Below are 17,633 nucleotides of genomic sequence, written 5' to 3'. Positions count from 1 at the left end.
CAGGCTGGTGATGCACTAGACTGCATCCAGTTATTTATTCACTAGTGTAACAAGTTCATTGTCCTTTTGTTTTGTTTTGAAAACTTTTAGTTTGTATTGTTTTATTCCTGTTTCCCCTCATTAGTCCTTGTTTCCAGGTGTGTCTTAGTCTATTAGTCCTTCTGTATTTAAGCCCTTGTGTTCATTGTCAGGTCTTGTCCTTACATGGATGTTTCATCTGCATGCTCAGTTCTGTTTCCTCAGTTCTGTTTCCTGGTTCTTGTGTTCTTTTGTTGATGTAATTATTAAATAGATATTTTCCCCCGGTTTCACAGACAAGGCTTAAGCTAGTACTAGAATAAAATGCATATTGTAGCCATTTTAACTGAAAGAAATTTGCACTGACATATCTTAAAATATGTTAGTTTGTTTTGAGACATTCTTGAGACATAGTTTTGTCTGAAGATGCACACCAGTAATGTTTTTTTCTAGAGCACGTTTATAAAAGCTACTTAAATGCCCTAATTGAACTAAGGCCTAACAACCGGGCCTTAGGTTAACAATCTGCATTTGGATCCTCTCTCCCTGTTCCTTTACCCCAGAGTTACAATCAGTTACTTATTGATGGTTTCCATTTCAATGGAAAATCTAAATGCAACACTTATGTAACACTTCCTTCATGCACCTGTATCTACAGCATTATTCTCATGAAGGTAGTTTAAAGTGCTGTATCTCATTTCTCAGTCTTTCTCTAAATAATATCTCATGACTATGACATTCCCAAGAGAAAAAAAAAAAAAAAAAAAAAAAATATATATATATATATATATATATATGTATATATATATCCGATCCCCCATAGAAAGCAATGTAAGTACCACATTCAAGGTCCAGAAAGGTAGAGACATCATTAAAATAGTCCACGTGACTACAATGGTTCAATCTTAATGTTATGAAGCAACGAGAATACTTTTTTTGTGTAATGACGACTATTCAACAATTTCTTCTCTTCCCTGTCATTCTCCTATGCTGTTTACATCAGGGGTTTCCAACCTTTTTGTGAACGAGGGCTACCTCAAGGGACAAAATAATCTAGAGGTCTACTTGTTTGTTATTCTCAAAAATATTTATTATAAATATAACATGGTGGTGCTTTTTTACTTTTACTTTACGTTTTCACCATCATATGCAAAATAATACAATATCTTAATAACATGGTTCAGACTTACAAGCATTTTAAATTATTTTTTTATTCAACAACAATTCCTGAACATTATGAAAATATATATTGAAATATGTACATTTATAATTTTCTCTCTGAAAATCACATTAATTAACTGTGTAATGATGGGTCGACAGAATGTGGATCCATTTGCAGCAATTTTATTAAAAGGACTTACAGAGCAAACAGGGCAAAGGCAGAGGCATAAACAGGGACAGGCAATGGTCGAGGCAGGCGGCAGACAAACAGAATCAGGTTACAGGCAAGGATCAGGGCAGGCAGCAAAACAATCACAGTCCAGGAAACAGGCAAAGATCAGGGTAGGCAGCAAAAGGGTCGCAGGGAATAAACAGTCCAATCGATAACAGGTAAACAGTCCACAGAAAAACGCTCAGAAGTGATCACCAAGGCAAATCAAGACTTCGTGATGTGTGTGTGTGTGAGTGTGTCTTAAATAGTGTGAGTGTGATGCGGTGCAGGTGTGTGTGCAATCAGTCCCAGGAATGAGGGCCCATGGGAAACGTAGTCCGAATGAGAACTGATCAGTATTCCGGTGATGGCTCCCTCCGGCGGTCCGGAGGAAGGGCCGAGGGAGCCACATTCGTGACAAACTGCCACACAATTTTAGGAGTCATTTGCCACAGTGGCAACAATAAGTGTTTGATTTTGTCTCATGGAAATGGACATTTATTTAAATTAACTACATCTGTAAGTGTAAAAACCATTTTGATGTTATACACGTGAGCAGCAAGATGCATGCGTGTGATGCTGACGCAGGAGCTGGCCAATAATGAGTCAGCGTTCTGACATAAAACCTGGAAGCTTTGGACTGTGTCTACAATGTAAACAGCATAGGAGAATGACAGGAAAGAGAAGCGATTGTTGAATAAAGTCATTATTTTTGTTTTGTTTTTGAGCACAAAAAGTATTCTTGTCACTTCGTAACATTAAGGTTGACCTCTTGGATTTCATCAAAAATATCTTAATTTGTGTTTCAAAGATGAACGAAGGTCTTACAGGTTTGGAATGAAATGGGGGTGAGTACTTAATGACAGAAGTTTCATTTTTGGGTGAACTAACCCTTTAAAATATACACATAAGACAATAAGTTTCAGTCAAAGTTTTTCATTACCGTTGAGATGTTCGACACGCCATGCCTCCTTTGTTCTTTTTTCGTCCACATTGAAATCAAAGGGTGCTCCATTGGGGAAATGATCTTTGTCCACAGCCGTGACATAAACCACATGGTCTTCATAGCACAGTCTTTGAGACTGATGGATCAGCACAGGACAGTGGTCATTAAAGTCCTTCACTTGAATGGCAATGGTACCTGTAGCAGTTTTAGCTGGAATTTCTGTAACGGAAGTGACATATTCCTCCCATGATTTTAAATGCAATTTAAATGCTTGCAACACATTGAACTATACATTGAAACTCCATTTAATGTTTTTTAATAAGTGCTTTTAATAATAACCTTTGCCAAAGCTAACTGTTTTACATACGTATCACAAAGGCTGACTTACCATTGGTGATGCAGATTATGTGGGCATAATATGTGTTATTGATCAGAAACTTGGACTCATAATCTGGAATTTTATTGAGTCTTATATCAGCTGTCCTCTCGTCTATAATTAGCCAGTTGTCAACATCTTTTCCTTTTGCATACCTAAAATGGATGAAAGGAGTACTTTTATTACAACATCTGAATGAAACCACATTGTTGAGTATGTTGTAAAGGGATGTTCTTTTTCACAAAATGTTTGTATTCTCACCTCACGTTATTAGCAATTGATAGTGTGTCACTGTCTATTGCTGCGTAATTGGTTATGACTTTTCTCAAATCAATAGTGGTGCTTTCTTCAGATATGGTGATGACTTTGACTGCAGGTTTAAAGCGAGGGCCCTCGGGCTGGTTGATCACACTGACGTGGACGATGTACGTATTGTTCTTTGTTATGACTACTGATGAGTGATACCCTGCCTTGTTAGAGACAGACATCTGAAGCCTTACTTCCTTCAGCTCTTCAAAGTCAATTTCCTTTAAAGGTAAACAACTGGTGAAAAACAGGAAATAGGGGATGCAAAATTGTACAAGCTTTAACAAAATTGCAAAACTCAGGCAGCAAATTTGCACTGAACTGAAGTGCAGAGATGCCATTCTTCAACAACTAACAACTTCACAACATTTGGACAACTTAGCAGGCATCTAGATCTATTTTTATTTCAAGTGATCCTGTTGTAGTCTTTCCCTTCACTAACAAGCACCAGTGGACGGGCCAGAGATGAAGAGGCATTGATCTGTGTGTGTGCAGGCAGTCATGTGCTGATGTATCTCTATTACATAATAAGAAAACAAGTTGCTTTGGCAGCTTTGTTTCATTATGTTATTAGTTGCCCTGTTTTTCTCTCAAAAATTGGAACTAGCAAAGCCAATATTGCTGAACCATAGTCCACAAAAATCATATTACTGATAATATCAAAGTGGGGATCAAAACAACAGGGCATCAGTCATTTAAATATGTTCATTTTTGGTTTCTAAACATTTTCTTGATGTAACGCCACTTTGACTGTCGAGAAGAAGTTTTCTTCGGAGCTTGTTTCAGTGCGGGCTCGCCAAAAGTGCACATTGAGGGCGCATATCGACCGCAAAGGGGGCGCTCGTGAGAACTCTTCTGAAACCAAAAATGACAATTTGCAGCTGGAAAAACTGAATGCTTCTCTAGTAAGGAAACGGATCTGCTCGTGCGCTTTAACCATCTATGAGACAAGCCGGATTCAACCAAATCTTTTTCATTTTTTGGTGCATTTTACTAACGCTTTCTTTAAATAACAAAAAAAAAAAAAAAAAAAAAAAAAAAATTGCGCCATTGACTTTAGACCAGGTTTCAGTTGGTCAATGCCGCAGTCTATTTCAGTTGCCTCAAAATAGCAACGCACCATGAACACACCTCATTTTCAGACCAGCATGCCCATGGGCATACAAATCGGCACAAATGCATTTGCTATTTAAACAATGTGGCACAGAGCATAAAAATGAAAACTGCGTCGGGCTGAAACTAGCAAAAAACACTTGCGTCACGCCTGGCGGCGCATTGCGCCAGGTGTATGATAGGGCCCCATAAGTGCATATGAAGTGTGCCATTTGGGACAGGGCCTATGTTTCATGCCGACTTTGTTTTTAAACAGTCAGAATGTAATGCAGGTTTTGCAAAGTGGCAAAAGTGTTATTGCAGTTAAAAACTATACTGGAATAGCTGGTGTGCAAGGAAAAACAAAGCACTGTTTGTAAAAGCAAAACAGAAAAAAATACTGTTTTATCAGCTTACCTTATTGAGAATTAGGATGCCTTCATTGGTCTTGTTATCTGTGGTTATGGAGAAATAACCGGCTTCGTTTCCTGACACGATAGTGAAGACAGCCATCCAGTTTTCAGAATAGATGAGATCAGCATCAGTCACTTTAATTCTTACCACTTCCACATCTTTAATGTTTTCCTCCACACTACACTCATACTATAATCCAAACAAAATGATTACACATACATTAATAATTATGGTTAGTTCACCCATTTACTCACCCTGGTGTTGTTCTAATGCAGTATGCCGTTTTTTCTTTTTCAGACCACAAAAGCAGAATTTTTCAAAAATGTCCCACGCTCTTTCATATAATGGCAGTGAATAGCGACGAGTATTAAGCTTTTTTAAAAAAGATGAAAAGCATCACAGAATGGTCCGATGCTCCACATGCTGTATATTCCAAGTGTTCTGGGGGTATACGATAGGGTATGGTGAAAAACAAACCGGAAATTAATGTGTTATTTCACTTTTGCATCTTTTTTAAAAAGCTTGACGCTGGCTGCTATTCTTTACCGTTATATGGAAGAGCATAAGCGGGATATTTAAAAAAAAAAAAAATCCTTTTGTGGTCTGAAAAAGAAAGAACGGCAGGGTGAGTAAATGAAAACTTAATTTTTTCAAAACATTTCATTACAGTTAAATGCCCTGACCTTTTAATGCTTGTGACGTGTAATATAAATATGTAATATAAAATATAATACATGTGTTTTACATGTTCCCATCTGCATAAATCTATCCTCAACATCACATCATGAACTAAAGATATGTCATTTTAAGTCATTTGGTATATGTTGCAGTAGCTGAGATGTGGTGATACTCAAAAAATAAACCTTACAAAGTTTTTCTCCAAAGTAGGAATGTTGTCATTGACGTCAAGTATTTTGATAACAGCTGTCCCTGTCCCTGTAAATCCGTTTGGAGCTCCATTCATATCAGTTGCTTTAATGGTCAACGTGTATGTGTCTTTTTTCTGTGATGAGAAAAGCACAAACTTCAGTCTCATGTGGAGGGAAAATATCAGCAATACAATTAGGATTCATTTCAACAGTTTCAAAACCTTTAGATACAGTCTGTGGTAAAATGACCCAGAAAAGTAGAAGAAATCAGTTTTCGGAATGTCAGTCAATGGGAAATTTTCAATCTTTAATCTAACATTTCTAGATTTCAGAATAAATTTGACTTATAAAACACCTAAGGCTGAAATTAACTACACAATAAGTTTTAATGAGTCTGTATGTTAAGCGGTTCAAGCTAAATTAATTACAAATTGCAAACACAATAATAATTTAAATTCATGTTAGTGACTGTATACCTCTCTGTCTAGCGTGTTGTGCATGACGAATATCTGTCCAGTCTCTCGATTAATGTAGAACATGTCAGCGTGACTCTTTTCAGCAATGCTGTAGGAAATTTTTGTATGCAGAGTTCCTTCTTCATCTGCATCTGTTGCTGTGATTTTCGTTACAAACGTGTCTGAAAAATGAGTACAAGGGTAGAGATAGCACATCTTAAATACAAATATATTTCATGAAATCTTAATTCGACTGCATTCAAAAGTGTTCAAACAACCTGTTAGAGCTGTTTTTGTATATCTAGTGGGAAATTTTGTTTGTTTTTGTTTGTGTATATTTATTTGTGTTTTAGTTATCTTAGTACTTCACTCAGAAATGTTGCCTTGGCAACTAGATTAAATAAAATATAAAGCTTAGTTTTTTAACATTTATTTTGTTTCAAGTAACGAAAATGTTGTTTTCATGGTTTTGGTTTTAGTTTTAGTTTACGATAAGACCCTGCTGAGAGGTAACAGCTCGTACACATCCTGTGTCAGGGTTATACATGTTTTGAGTTTGTTTTTGATCTGTTTCCCTGTTCTGTTCATGTATTAGTTGGTTTGTCTTTAGTCACATGTTCTCTTTTGTTCAGTTTCCCGCCATTCCTATGTTTCTATGGTTACCATCATTAGTTCATTTGTACCAGCTGTTTCTTGTAAATTAGTCTCGTTTGCTTCTGTTACTTTGTGTATTTAAACCCTGTGTTTCCTTCAGTTCTCTGTCTGTCCTCGTCATTGTTAAGTTGGTTGTTCTGTTCTGAGTTTCTACCTGTTTTATGGAGTTTTTGAGTTTGTTATAATAAAGAAGCTGCTACTACAAGATCCTGATTATCATCCTTTGTGCTGCAACCAGCGCCCGTGACATCCTGAGCATGTCCACAGACCAGTATGCCACACCTCTGACCACTGTATGTGTCCTTGTGGTGCTATCAGCCAGTCAATACTGTAATGGCATATTTTCCTGCAGCTCCAAAGAGATTAGAGAAATGCCACATAAACTAAAACAAAACCACAACATAAAGCCCTAGATCTGGTCCTCTCTCGTCGTCATCCACTGTCGTCACTCCCTCTTTTTATCCTTCCAGAGCTCTTCTGTGGGATTCGAGACCAGTTTGTCACACAGGTGTCGCTTATTAACATTCGCTCCACCTGCCTCGATGAGGTGAAAGAAAGCAAATCGAAGATGAGGGACGAGTGAGGCGAGAGAGGAAAAAGAAAGAAAGAAATTCTTAGTCCGGTTCCCCAACCACACTGCCGATTGGTCCTCAGACAGTGGAGAGGCCATTACTTGTGGTGACATGTGAGCTCATCTGTGGATGGCTTACTACAGGTTCCCGCAGTGAGCCCCCCCATTCCCTCACTCTTTCCCCTCACTAAGCAGAATGGAAGCTGTGGATGAGCTGTGTGTTTGCAGAGCAGAAGCTCCTGCTATGTCCTTATATGTCTATTGTGAAATAGGCATCAGTTAATGCACCATGCACCAGAGCATAAAAATGTGGGCAAGATTTTATCTGTGTACCTGTGCTTACATGCTCCAAGCATAAAAATTCCTGACTTTTAAAACTCAAAATTCAGTTAATCATTGTGTTTCACAATGTGTGTTCTAAAGATTGAAGCATAAATATGTGCAATACAGAATGTGTGATTCTGATTTTCTGTTCAGGTAGGTATATATATGTAACAAATGCTAATTACTGTAAAATATAAGGAGGATCTGATATTAAATTAGATTATGTTTATTTAAAGGTCAGTATTTACTTTTTAATGTTGTGGCTGATCAGTGTATCGATCTTGGGTATACCACTTATATATGACACTATATTTATTTATTTATATCTGTACTTTTATTTTATCCATCAGTATGAGGTGTTGCTTACCCTTTTGCAATATTTGCCAATTTGCACCAATACACCATTCAAATAATTGCGCACCAACATTGAGCAAGCCACTGGTCCTCAAAATGTACAGTATCTCACAGAAGTGAGTACACCCCTCACATTTTTGTAAATATTTTATTATATCTTTTCATGTGACAACACTGAAGAAATGACACTTTGCTACAATGTAAAGTAGTGAGTGTACAGCTTGTATAACAGTGTAAATTTGCTGTCCCCTCAAAATAACTCAACACAGAGCCATTAATGTCTAAACTGCTGGCCACAAAAGTGAGTACACCCCTAAGTGAAAATGTCCAAATTGGGCCCAAAGTGTCAATATTTTGTGTGGCCACCATTATTTTCCAGCACTGCCTTAACCCTCTTGGGCATGGAGTTCACCAGAGCTTCACAGGTTGCCACTGGAGTCCTCTTCCACTCCTCCATGATGACATCACAGAGCTGGTGGATGTTAGAGACCTTGCGCTCCTCCACCTTCCGTTTGAGGATGCCACACTGATGCTTAATAGGGTTTAGCTCAGCTTCTTTAGCAAGGCAGTGGTCGTCTTGGAGGTGCAGCACAGTCTCCGAAGGGAGGGGATCATGCTCTGCTTCAATATGTCACAGGTCATGTTGGCATTCATGGTTCCCTCAATGAACTGTAGCTCCCCAGTGCCAGCAGCACTCATGCAGCCCCAGACCATGACACTCCCACCACCATGCTTGATTGTAGGCAAGATACACTTGTCTTTGTACTCCTCACCTGGTTGCCACCACACACGCTTGACACCATCTGAACCAAATAAGTTTATCTTGGTCTCATCAGACCACAGAACATGGTTCCAGTAATCCATGTCCTTAGTCTGCTTGTCTTCAGCAAACTGTTTGCGGGCTTTCTTGTGCATCATCTTTAGAAGAGGCTTCCTTCTGGGACGACAGCCATGCAGACCAATTTGATGCAGTGTGCGGCGTATGGTCTGAGCACTGACAGACTGAACACAAACTCTGGATATGACGCTGAGCATGTGCACTCAACTTCTTTGGTCAACCATGGCGAGGCCTGTTCTGAGTGGAACCTGTCCTGTTAAACCGCTGTATGGTCTTGGCCACCGTGCTGCAGCTCAGTTTCAGGGTCTTGGCAATCTTCTTTTAGCCTACATCATCTTCATGTAGAGCAACAATTCTTTTTTTCAGATCCTCAGAGAGTTCTTTGCCATGAGGTGCCATGTTGAACTTCCAGTGACCAGTATGAGAGAGTGAGAGCGATAACACCAAATTTAACACACCTGCTCCCCATTCACACCTGAGACCTTGTAACACTAACAAGTCACATGACACCGGGGAGAGAAAATGGCTAATTGGGCACAATTTGGACATTTTTACTTTGTGGCCAGCGGTTTAGACATTAATGGCTGTGTGTTGAGTTATTTTGAGGGGACAGCAAATTTACACTGTTATACAAGCTGTACCCTCACTACTTTACATTATAGCAAAGTGTCATTTCTTCAGTGTTGTCACATAAAAAGATATAATAAAATATTTACAAAAATGTGAGGTGTGTACTCACTTCTGTGAGATACTGTATGTACAAGCCTATACTGTGACAGATTCTCAGAGGCAAGATTTAAAATGAACTCAGTTACAGGTTTCTCTGTAAAAACTTAAATGGATGAATATGGGTAAGTAACAGATTAATGTAAATGATGAGAAGAATGCTTAACTTGTATAATGAATGTCTGATTTTTACAGGTAAATGTTTGTATACAATCAAACAGGAGAACATAAAGAAGGTAAATGAAGGGATATCTGGACAGGTAAGTAAATCCAACAAGAGTCTGTGAGTCTGAACATGGAGTTATGGATTAGACCAGATGCAAATGGTAAGTGAAACAGTGGTACATGCAATCCAAACAGGTATGGCTAATTAAGAAAAATAACACTTCTCCAGCTGTAGCTGGGTTTTTCTTTGTGTGCAAAAAAGACACTGGACTCAGACCATTCGTGAATTACAAATGCCGTTTTTGCACCCTTGAAGGGCACTCTAAGAAGGGGAAGCCATTTGTAGGGGCGTTCCAAATGAAAGTGAACAACTGAATTCCTTTACGAAGGGCCCTTCCACAAGTTCGTTAGCGAAGAGAACATGCAATGGTCACTTCAAGGAAATAATTTAATCATCTATGGTCATGTGACCCAGGGTGGCGAATCCTCATGATTCAATTTAAATCTAGATATGGCGGGGGAGATGGAGTTAACATATAAACAGAATAATTCAAGTTGTTTTGTTTTGTTGTGATATATTACACATTTTCATCATGCATTTCATATTAAGTTTTAAAAAGTTTCATAGGTAAGAAATGTGTTTAATGCTTTATGTGTTTAATGCTTAACGGGTAAGTTCACCCAAAAATGAAAATTATCCTATGATTTACTCATCCTCAACCCATCCTCGGTTTACTCCTAAATCTTGCATCATACATCACATCAGGGGGTTACTCATTTGGTGCAAGCCGACTTGTGCAGTATGCGTACGGTCGTCCGCCAGAAGCTAGTTATTTGAATTTATAGTTTTAAATATGGAGTCATATGGATTACTTTTATTTTGGATGGATGCATTTTATTTTTGGTTCAAAATGTGACCCCCATTCACAACCATTACAAAGCTTTGAGGAGCAAGGATATTTTCTTAGATTGTGTTCGTCTGAAAGAAGATAGTCATATACACCTAGGATGGCTTGTGGGTGAATAAAATCATGGGATAATTTTCTCCTTGAACTTATAAAGTTAAGAGCAGATTGGGAACACACACATATAAAGCATATTTTAAAAACTTTTTTTTTTTTTTTATTTGTATCATATTGTATCAAATAATTTATATTATATTAACAGCAATAATAAGATACCATGTTGTCGCTGCCTAGCGTTGTCGTGGTAACATTCCATGTGAAGCTAATGATGAAATTACCTGGTCTTTCATTGCTCCCTTCGCCAAGTGCCTTCTAAAGTGCCCTGCTCCCTCCAAAGTCCCAACTTCAAGGGCTCTGCCCTTTGGAGTGAGTAGGGCATAGGGATGCTCAGCTCCGATTGGAATTTGCCTCATGTCTTGGATACCTTATATAATAAATACCCCCTGCTGACTTTTGAGTATGAGTATGGAGTCATACCCTTTGGCCTCACTAACAGCCCGGCAGACTTCTGAATAATGGCATTCTTGACATGCTTTACTGCTATGTATGTGTGTACATGGATGATATCTTAATTTTTCCAGATCTGAATATTTTCAACATGTGAAAGCAGTGCTACAGTATCTCTGAACAAAAAATCAATTTGTGTAGTTAGTTTTGTGTAGCTGTGTCCCTTTTTTGTTGTTGTTTTTTGTTTTTTACCTGGCATTTGAATGAGAAATGGCTTTGGACATCAATAACATCAAGGCAGTCTATGGAATAGCCAGTTACGAACAAAGTTAAGAAGGTGCAACCATTAAGATACACCGCAAGTATAATTTTTATTTTTCCCTAGATGACTGTAGAGTCTCAGTCCATGAATCTTTCATCCCTTCCACAAGAGGGAGCCTTCACCAGAATTCTAATTCCACTTCCTGTGCCACTAGTTCACTTCATGTATAAGATATTTAATCAATGCTTTCAATAGCCATCTTTGCGTAATGTTAGTTCACCTGCATACCAACCATTTCTGTGACTACTATCTTGTCTCATGTGCATGACCCTTTCTCTGTTGTCTGGATTACTGTTTTTGGATCTTTGTCTTTGGATTTGTTTGCTGTTGGACTGACTATTTGGGTCTGGTTACTGATTACAATTCCTTGTTTAATGTTTGGTTTGATTTGTTTAATAAACTCCAGCAAAAGGATGCTAAAATGCCTCTAGTAGTGGATCCGATGACACATCTAAAAAGAAATATATATAAAAATATAAATACTTAGTTAATATCAGGCTCCTCTACTGACCAGTTCATAAGATGTATGCAAACATATGCATCACGGCAATGAGCATGTGTATAATTTATTTTGGATTTAGCTCAGTTGAGTGCGATGAGCTCACCAGACAGAACCCCCACCAGACAGTAGGGAGGCCGTTCATACCACCTTCACTGTGTCCAAATGTCCTTCTGTGGGGGACTGCCAATATAGCACTGGATTTTGTTATTTTGAATGTTGAGGGTTTTGCAAATGTTATCAGTTATGGAAAAGTGACAGCAGCAACATGTCCCAGCACACAGCTCTCAGGCCGGTTTTACACCACACGTGTAAACAGAGCGTAAGCAGGGCATATTTTTTTTAGCGCCCATGGTAACAGATTAGAGCATTCAGACCACAAGCAGAAGCGCCATTGCCGCGACCGTTTCAAAGCCAAGTCTATTTTTGCTGCACCACTTACGCTGAATTAAAGCCACAGTGCATTGTTCTTGATCAAAACTGACCTGATTAACATAATCAAATAAAAAATAACAAATTTCACCATAAAATCATGTGAGGTGTTTCGTGTTTCACAATAACCATATGACATTCAGCACTGTGAAAAAACAAACAATATATATATATATATATATATATATATATAATGCATGTTTCTATCTTTTATTTCCCCTATTCCATTGTATTTGTATGTTCTTGTAAAGTGCTTTGAGGTGCAACTTTTAAAGGCACTATAAAATAAAGTTTATTATTATTATTATTATAAATGCATGTTTCGAGGCTTCTCTCGGTAGACTAGCGTAAATTGACCCATAGCAAATCGCCATCTGCGGTTTTTTGAGAAGAGGAAGTTGCTCAACTGCATTTGTGAGAAAACCTGCCTGCACACATTTGTGAGAAAATCAAGCCAAGAGATCTCATAAAAAAACAAGTGTCTTACAATCATAACAGACAGGTGTGTATTTGTATGCACTAGATTTGGTATTTGTTCAAAGGTTACATGCCATTTGTAGGATGGTTTGTATTTATTTGTGAAATATGATGTGTGCTCATTTATTTAAATTTGTAAAACACAATACATCTTACCTCTGCATTTTCGCTCAAACTGACCTTTGTATTTGCACATGACTTTCTGTTTGCTTGCGAGTCGAGTTTTAATTTTGCAAAGCATATCATGCTTGTTTGCAAAATGCTGAATTTGTTTGTTTAATTATGGCACAATATTAACTCCATAGAAAATAGGCCCGTATTAAAATAATGTTAAATATGTAAGCAATAAGGTACTCGAGACTGTGCTGTATCGTGAATAAGTCACGGCTGAAGGGCACTGTTAGGCACCACGTGGAGTGCCTGCAACCCCTTCAGCCATGACTTATTCACGATACAGCACTAGCCTCGAGTACCTTATTGCTTATATAAAACAGTTATAATACACAATACAAATATAAGAGCCAAAAATATGTATCAATGCAACTTTCATGAATTAAACTTTACTAAAAGCCTTCTTTCAGATCAGGTAAGTTCAATTCCTCCAGTTTCATCCTGAATGTGGGCATTCTACAGGGATGTGTGTTGAGCTCCCTGTTATTTGCACTATATTCACCTACGACTGTCTACCTGTCCACGTAAACAAACACCATTGTAAAGTTTGTAGATGATACAACAGTCATTAGCTTGATCATGAACAATGATAAGTCTGCATACAGGGACAAGGTACAAAATATGACAGCCTGGTGCTCCACCAATACTCATCCTTAACATCAAAAAGACAAAAGAGATTGTGGCAGATTTTAGGAAGACAAGGAAAACTGATCTGAGTCCTGTGCTTATAAATGGTGAGGCTGTGGAAAGTGATCCTTTTTTTAAATTCTTAGTGTTGAACATTATTTTTCTTGGACTACATAATCCTCCACGGTCATGGGAAAAGCACATAGGGAAGGCGAAGGACATACAGCGTAAGCTTTTTGAAGAATACGAAAGTACGGTTTTGGCGGAAGCACTTGGAAGGCAATCTTTTGTTTATATAAAGCATATACATTTACATTTTTTTCAAAAATGACCGATCATTTCACTAGATAAGACCCTTATTCCTTGTCTGGTATCGTTTAAAGCCCTTTGAAGCTGTACTGAAACTGTAATTTTGACCTTCAACCGTTTGGAGGCCACTGAAGTCCATTTATAAGGAGAATAATCCTGGATGTTTTCATCAAAAACCTTAATTTCTTTTCGACTGAAGAAAGAAAGACATGAACATCTTGGATGACATGAGGGTGAGTAAATTATCAGGAAAATTTTATATGAAAGTGAACTAATCCTTTAATTGATGTGCAGTGGAGAGTGCACTGACATCCTGCATTACATACTGGTACAGTAACTGTATGAGATACGAACAGAGGACTCTGCAACAAGTTATCAAAATGGCACAGAATATCATAGACTGTGCTGAGTCCAAGTCATTAGTTCTCATTCTGTTAGATCTATCTGCAGCATTCAACACCGTTAATCATCAAATACTTCTGTCCACCCTCTCATCACTGGGAATCACTGGAACTTCACTTTGCTTGAATCTTACCTCACAGGTAGGTCCTTCAAGGTTGGTTGGGGACAGTGGTATCCAAATCACATCAGCTGGTCACGGGGGTTCCTCAGGGATCAGTTCTTGGACCCCTCCTCTTCTCCATATACACTATATCACTGTGACCCATTATACAGGCACATGGTTTGTCCTACCATTGCTATGTTGATGATACACCGCTCTACTTTTCATTTCAACCAGATGATCATATGGTAGCTGCACGGATCTTAGACTGCCTGGTGAACTTCTCAGCATGGATGAAAAAACATCACCTGCAACTTAGCTAAGACAGAGCTTCTCATCTTGCCAGCCACTCTGTCAGTACAGCACCAGTTAGCTATCCAGCTAGGTTCATCAATGATAATCCCATCGAGTTCTGTCATTAGGAAAATCAGGCCCTTCCTAACAGAGCATGCAACACAGCTTCTGGTCCAGGCCTTTGTCACTTCTAGGCTGGACTATTGCAATGTTCTTCTAGCTGGACTTCAAACATGTGTGATCAAACCTCTGCAAATGATTCAAAATGCAGCAGCATGGCTTGTCTTCAATGAGCCCAAGAGAGCCCACGTCACACCTCTGTTTATCTCTCTGCACTGGCTTCCAGTTGCGGCTCACATCAAGTTCAAGACATTGATTCTTGCATACAGAACGGCCACTGGCTCTGCACCCTTCTACCTTCGCTCTCTCTTACAAGTCTACATCCCCTCCAGAAGCCTGCGATTGGTAAGTGAGCAGCACCTTTTGGTTCTATCGCAGACAGGCACAAAAAAAAAAAAAACTCTCAAGGATGTTTTCGTTCTTTGTTCCTTGCTGGTGGCATCTTCCCAACCCCATCTGGACAGCCAAATCATTCAAATTTTTTAAGAAACAGCTGAAAACTCATCTCTTCCACAAGCACTTAACTGCATCCTGCTAAAAAAAAAAAAAAAAAAAAAAAAACTCTATGCTTCCACTAATTCTTTGTCTATGCTGTCATTATTCCTTAATCCCTCCTCGTTCTATATTATACTATACATTTTTTCCACTTGTTATATCTTGTGCTAGACATTTGTGATATAAAAAAAATAAACATATTAAAAATAAATAAATGGGTAAAATAAATTCTGTATGTAACAAGGCTTAAAAACGAAAAAAAAAAAAAAACTTTTCTTTTTTAACGCTTCTATTGCTATATTCAAGGCGAGAAACAGGTTTATTTATTAGAAATAAAACTAAATAAGATGCTAAACGAATTCATTTAAAGTAAATCTGAAGTCTACCTTTCTCATTCGGCACTGTTTCCATTTTCGAGACGAATGCTAAACAATTAAAGCTTTGTATTTCACTCATTGACATCATCCTTTACATGACAGCACAGTCAGGCGGTGTCACGGGTGGTAAACGGCAGATTGTATTAAGCTACAGAATTGAATTGAGCAGTGCAACGTTTTTATATGTTTGGTTGATTGTATTTTATTTTAATTATTTAACAGGCTGCGATATCAAGTAAGCAATGCAAGAATTTGTGTGCGCGCGTGAGACGCCGGCGCGACCACTGGAATTTTTTTTCCTTCTATAAGACAGTAAACTGTACTCCATAATTTATGGTCATACAGGTAAAAGCAAGACATAATTCATACATTTACAAAAGTCACTTAAATAATGAAAACAAACAGAATGCATGTTTCCTTTCCTAGATCTTTGGAGTGCGCCACAATGAACCACTTTCGTTTTGTTAATCTGTAGAATTATATAGTGAAATATCGTGTAGCCTATAGGCCTAAATATTCCCTTTTATTGTATATGTGTTATGTAGGCCTATAGTTTTATTCTGTTTTCTCCATTCACAGAAGCGCTGCATGTGCGTGATGTGACGTTGTGAGAACTTATGTTCTACATATCCTGCAATTTTCGCTGGTTTCAAAACGCACAACAAGCTGCATATTACTTGACATTCATTTTCACTTAAATGTAGGCCTAATGCTTGACGGTTGGTGACATATATCATCCAAAAACTAATGCCAGGGCATTGCCATTGTGACTTACCTAACCTATGATGACTTGACAGCTGAGCCTGAGCGCGTCAGCGCAGGCATTTCACACACTTTGGATCCGTCAGCGTCACATTTGCATAGGCTGTACTATTTGAATTTGTGATTGGTTGACTGCCAAATCAAAATATTAAATAGAACGAAAAAATAACGTTATTAACCGGTTAATGGCCATTTCAAATTAGCGTTTCTGTTCAGAACGATTAAATTTGAATTCGTTTCCGTTTCTGGTTACGTTCCGGTCAAAATTTTGTTCGTTTCCGGTTTTCGTTTTTGTTCCTTGAACCTGTTCAGAGCCCTGGTCTGTAACCATATTTTACAACTCCATAAATGATAGTTAAGACACTTTTTATTCTATTTAGCATTTTTACTTGGTCATCCGGTGCTCTTTTTGCACCATGCTTTCTAAATTGGCTTGTTGCTGTTTTATTGAGAGAGAAACTGCCCCAAACAATTCAGTGAGTGTGTGTGCTTTAGGACTTCTTTAAAAAGAATCCATTCAAAAGAGTGATTAATTCACCAAGTTCATTGTTTTAGGCAGAAACAAAATTACTTGGCTGCAGAAATTTTGTCAGCGAAAATTTAACATTCTAATAAATTTTAATTCTAACCCAGTATCAATAAATAGCTTATCACTGTCCATCATGTCCACTTGCAGCACAAGCCAATTTATTGAACTGGCTTGTAATATTCACAAAGAATATTTTTGTGTTTCTTTGGTCTTTTGACTTTTGCAGCTATATTTATGAGTCATGGATATGTTATATACACATCTAGGTTGGGGTTTTGAACCCAGGTCCCCTAAATGAAACTTTACCACTAGACTAACAAATCATGACTCTAATATAATGCAACTCTTCATTTAGTCAATCAAATCAGCCATATGATACTACATTTTGAACACTTCAAAGGATTGAAGCAATTCCATGAGTATCGTCAATGATCCCAGTACCTCTTGCGCTCAGCTCAGGAACAGATCCAGTTGTGAAGTTAAGCACAGGAACACAATCGTTCTCATCCTCCACCTTGATTATTAAGTCAATATCCTTCTCGGCATAACTCCCATTCAGAAACTTGGCCACCCCTCGAAGCTGTAATACAGGAAAATCACCAAACATTTCAACGTGTTCAAACTGGTTTATGGTAACAAAAAAAGGTAAGTTGCGAAATTGCATATATTGTAAACAAATTATTATTTGTTGACAGACATTCATATTTCCCCACCCTTACTCTTTCATCCCCCATCATAAAAAAACATCTTTGTCCTGTTCCTATCATATCAAATATCCTAGTCCTGTTCCTCAGAACTGCATTCAATTGAAACCATGCAATACAA

General features: G+C 38.0%; 1 protein-coding gene and 1 long non-coding RNA gene across 6 annotated transcripts in view; one reads left to right on the top strand and one right to left on the bottom strand.

Moving 5' to 3' along the window:
- LOC127506535 (uncharacterized) overlaps positions 1-17,633 on the top strand; it is a 100,942-nt gene that overhangs the window by 17,167 nt on the left and 66,142 nt on the right. The gene's annotated exons all lie outside the window — the stretch shown is intronic.
- The window catches only part of LOC127506268 (desmoglein-2-like), a 38,744-nt gene that overhangs the window by 12,628 nt on the left and 8,483 nt on the right, over positions 1-17,633 (bottom strand). For 3 of the 4 annotated variants that reach the window (XM_051882592.1, XM_051882607.1, XM_051882601.1), the window contains exons 4-10: positions 17,250-17,388; positions 5,870-6,030; positions 5,393-5,527; positions 4,528-4,713; positions 2,974-3,239; positions 2,725-2,867; positions 2,334-2,555 (exon numbers count right to left, since the gene is read on the bottom strand). In XM_051882592.1, the coding sequence (XP_051738552.1) occupies positions 2,334-2,555; positions 2,725-2,867; positions 2,974-3,239; positions 4,528-4,713; positions 5,393-5,527; positions 5,870-6,030; positions 17,250-17,388 (1,252 nt within the window). Of the gene's footprint in view, positions 1-2,333; positions 2,556-2,724; positions 2,868-2,973; positions 3,240-4,527; positions 4,714-5,392; positions 5,528-5,869; positions 6,031-17,249; positions 17,389-17,633 lie in introns of those variants that run through there. The other variant, XM_051882614.1, reaches the window with a different exon arrangement.

This window comes from Ctenopharyngodon idella, chromosome 2, assembly GCF_019924925.1.
Source record: "Ctenopharyngodon idella isolate HZGC_01 chromosome 2, HZGC01, whole genome shotgun sequence".
NCBI classification, from domain to species: domain Eukaryota; kingdom Metazoa; phylum Chordata; class Actinopteri; order Cypriniformes; family Xenocyprididae; genus Ctenopharyngodon; species Ctenopharyngodon idella.
The sequence above is the reverse complement of the archived record's forward strand: the minus strand, read 5'-3'. Positions and strand labels throughout refer to the sequence as shown.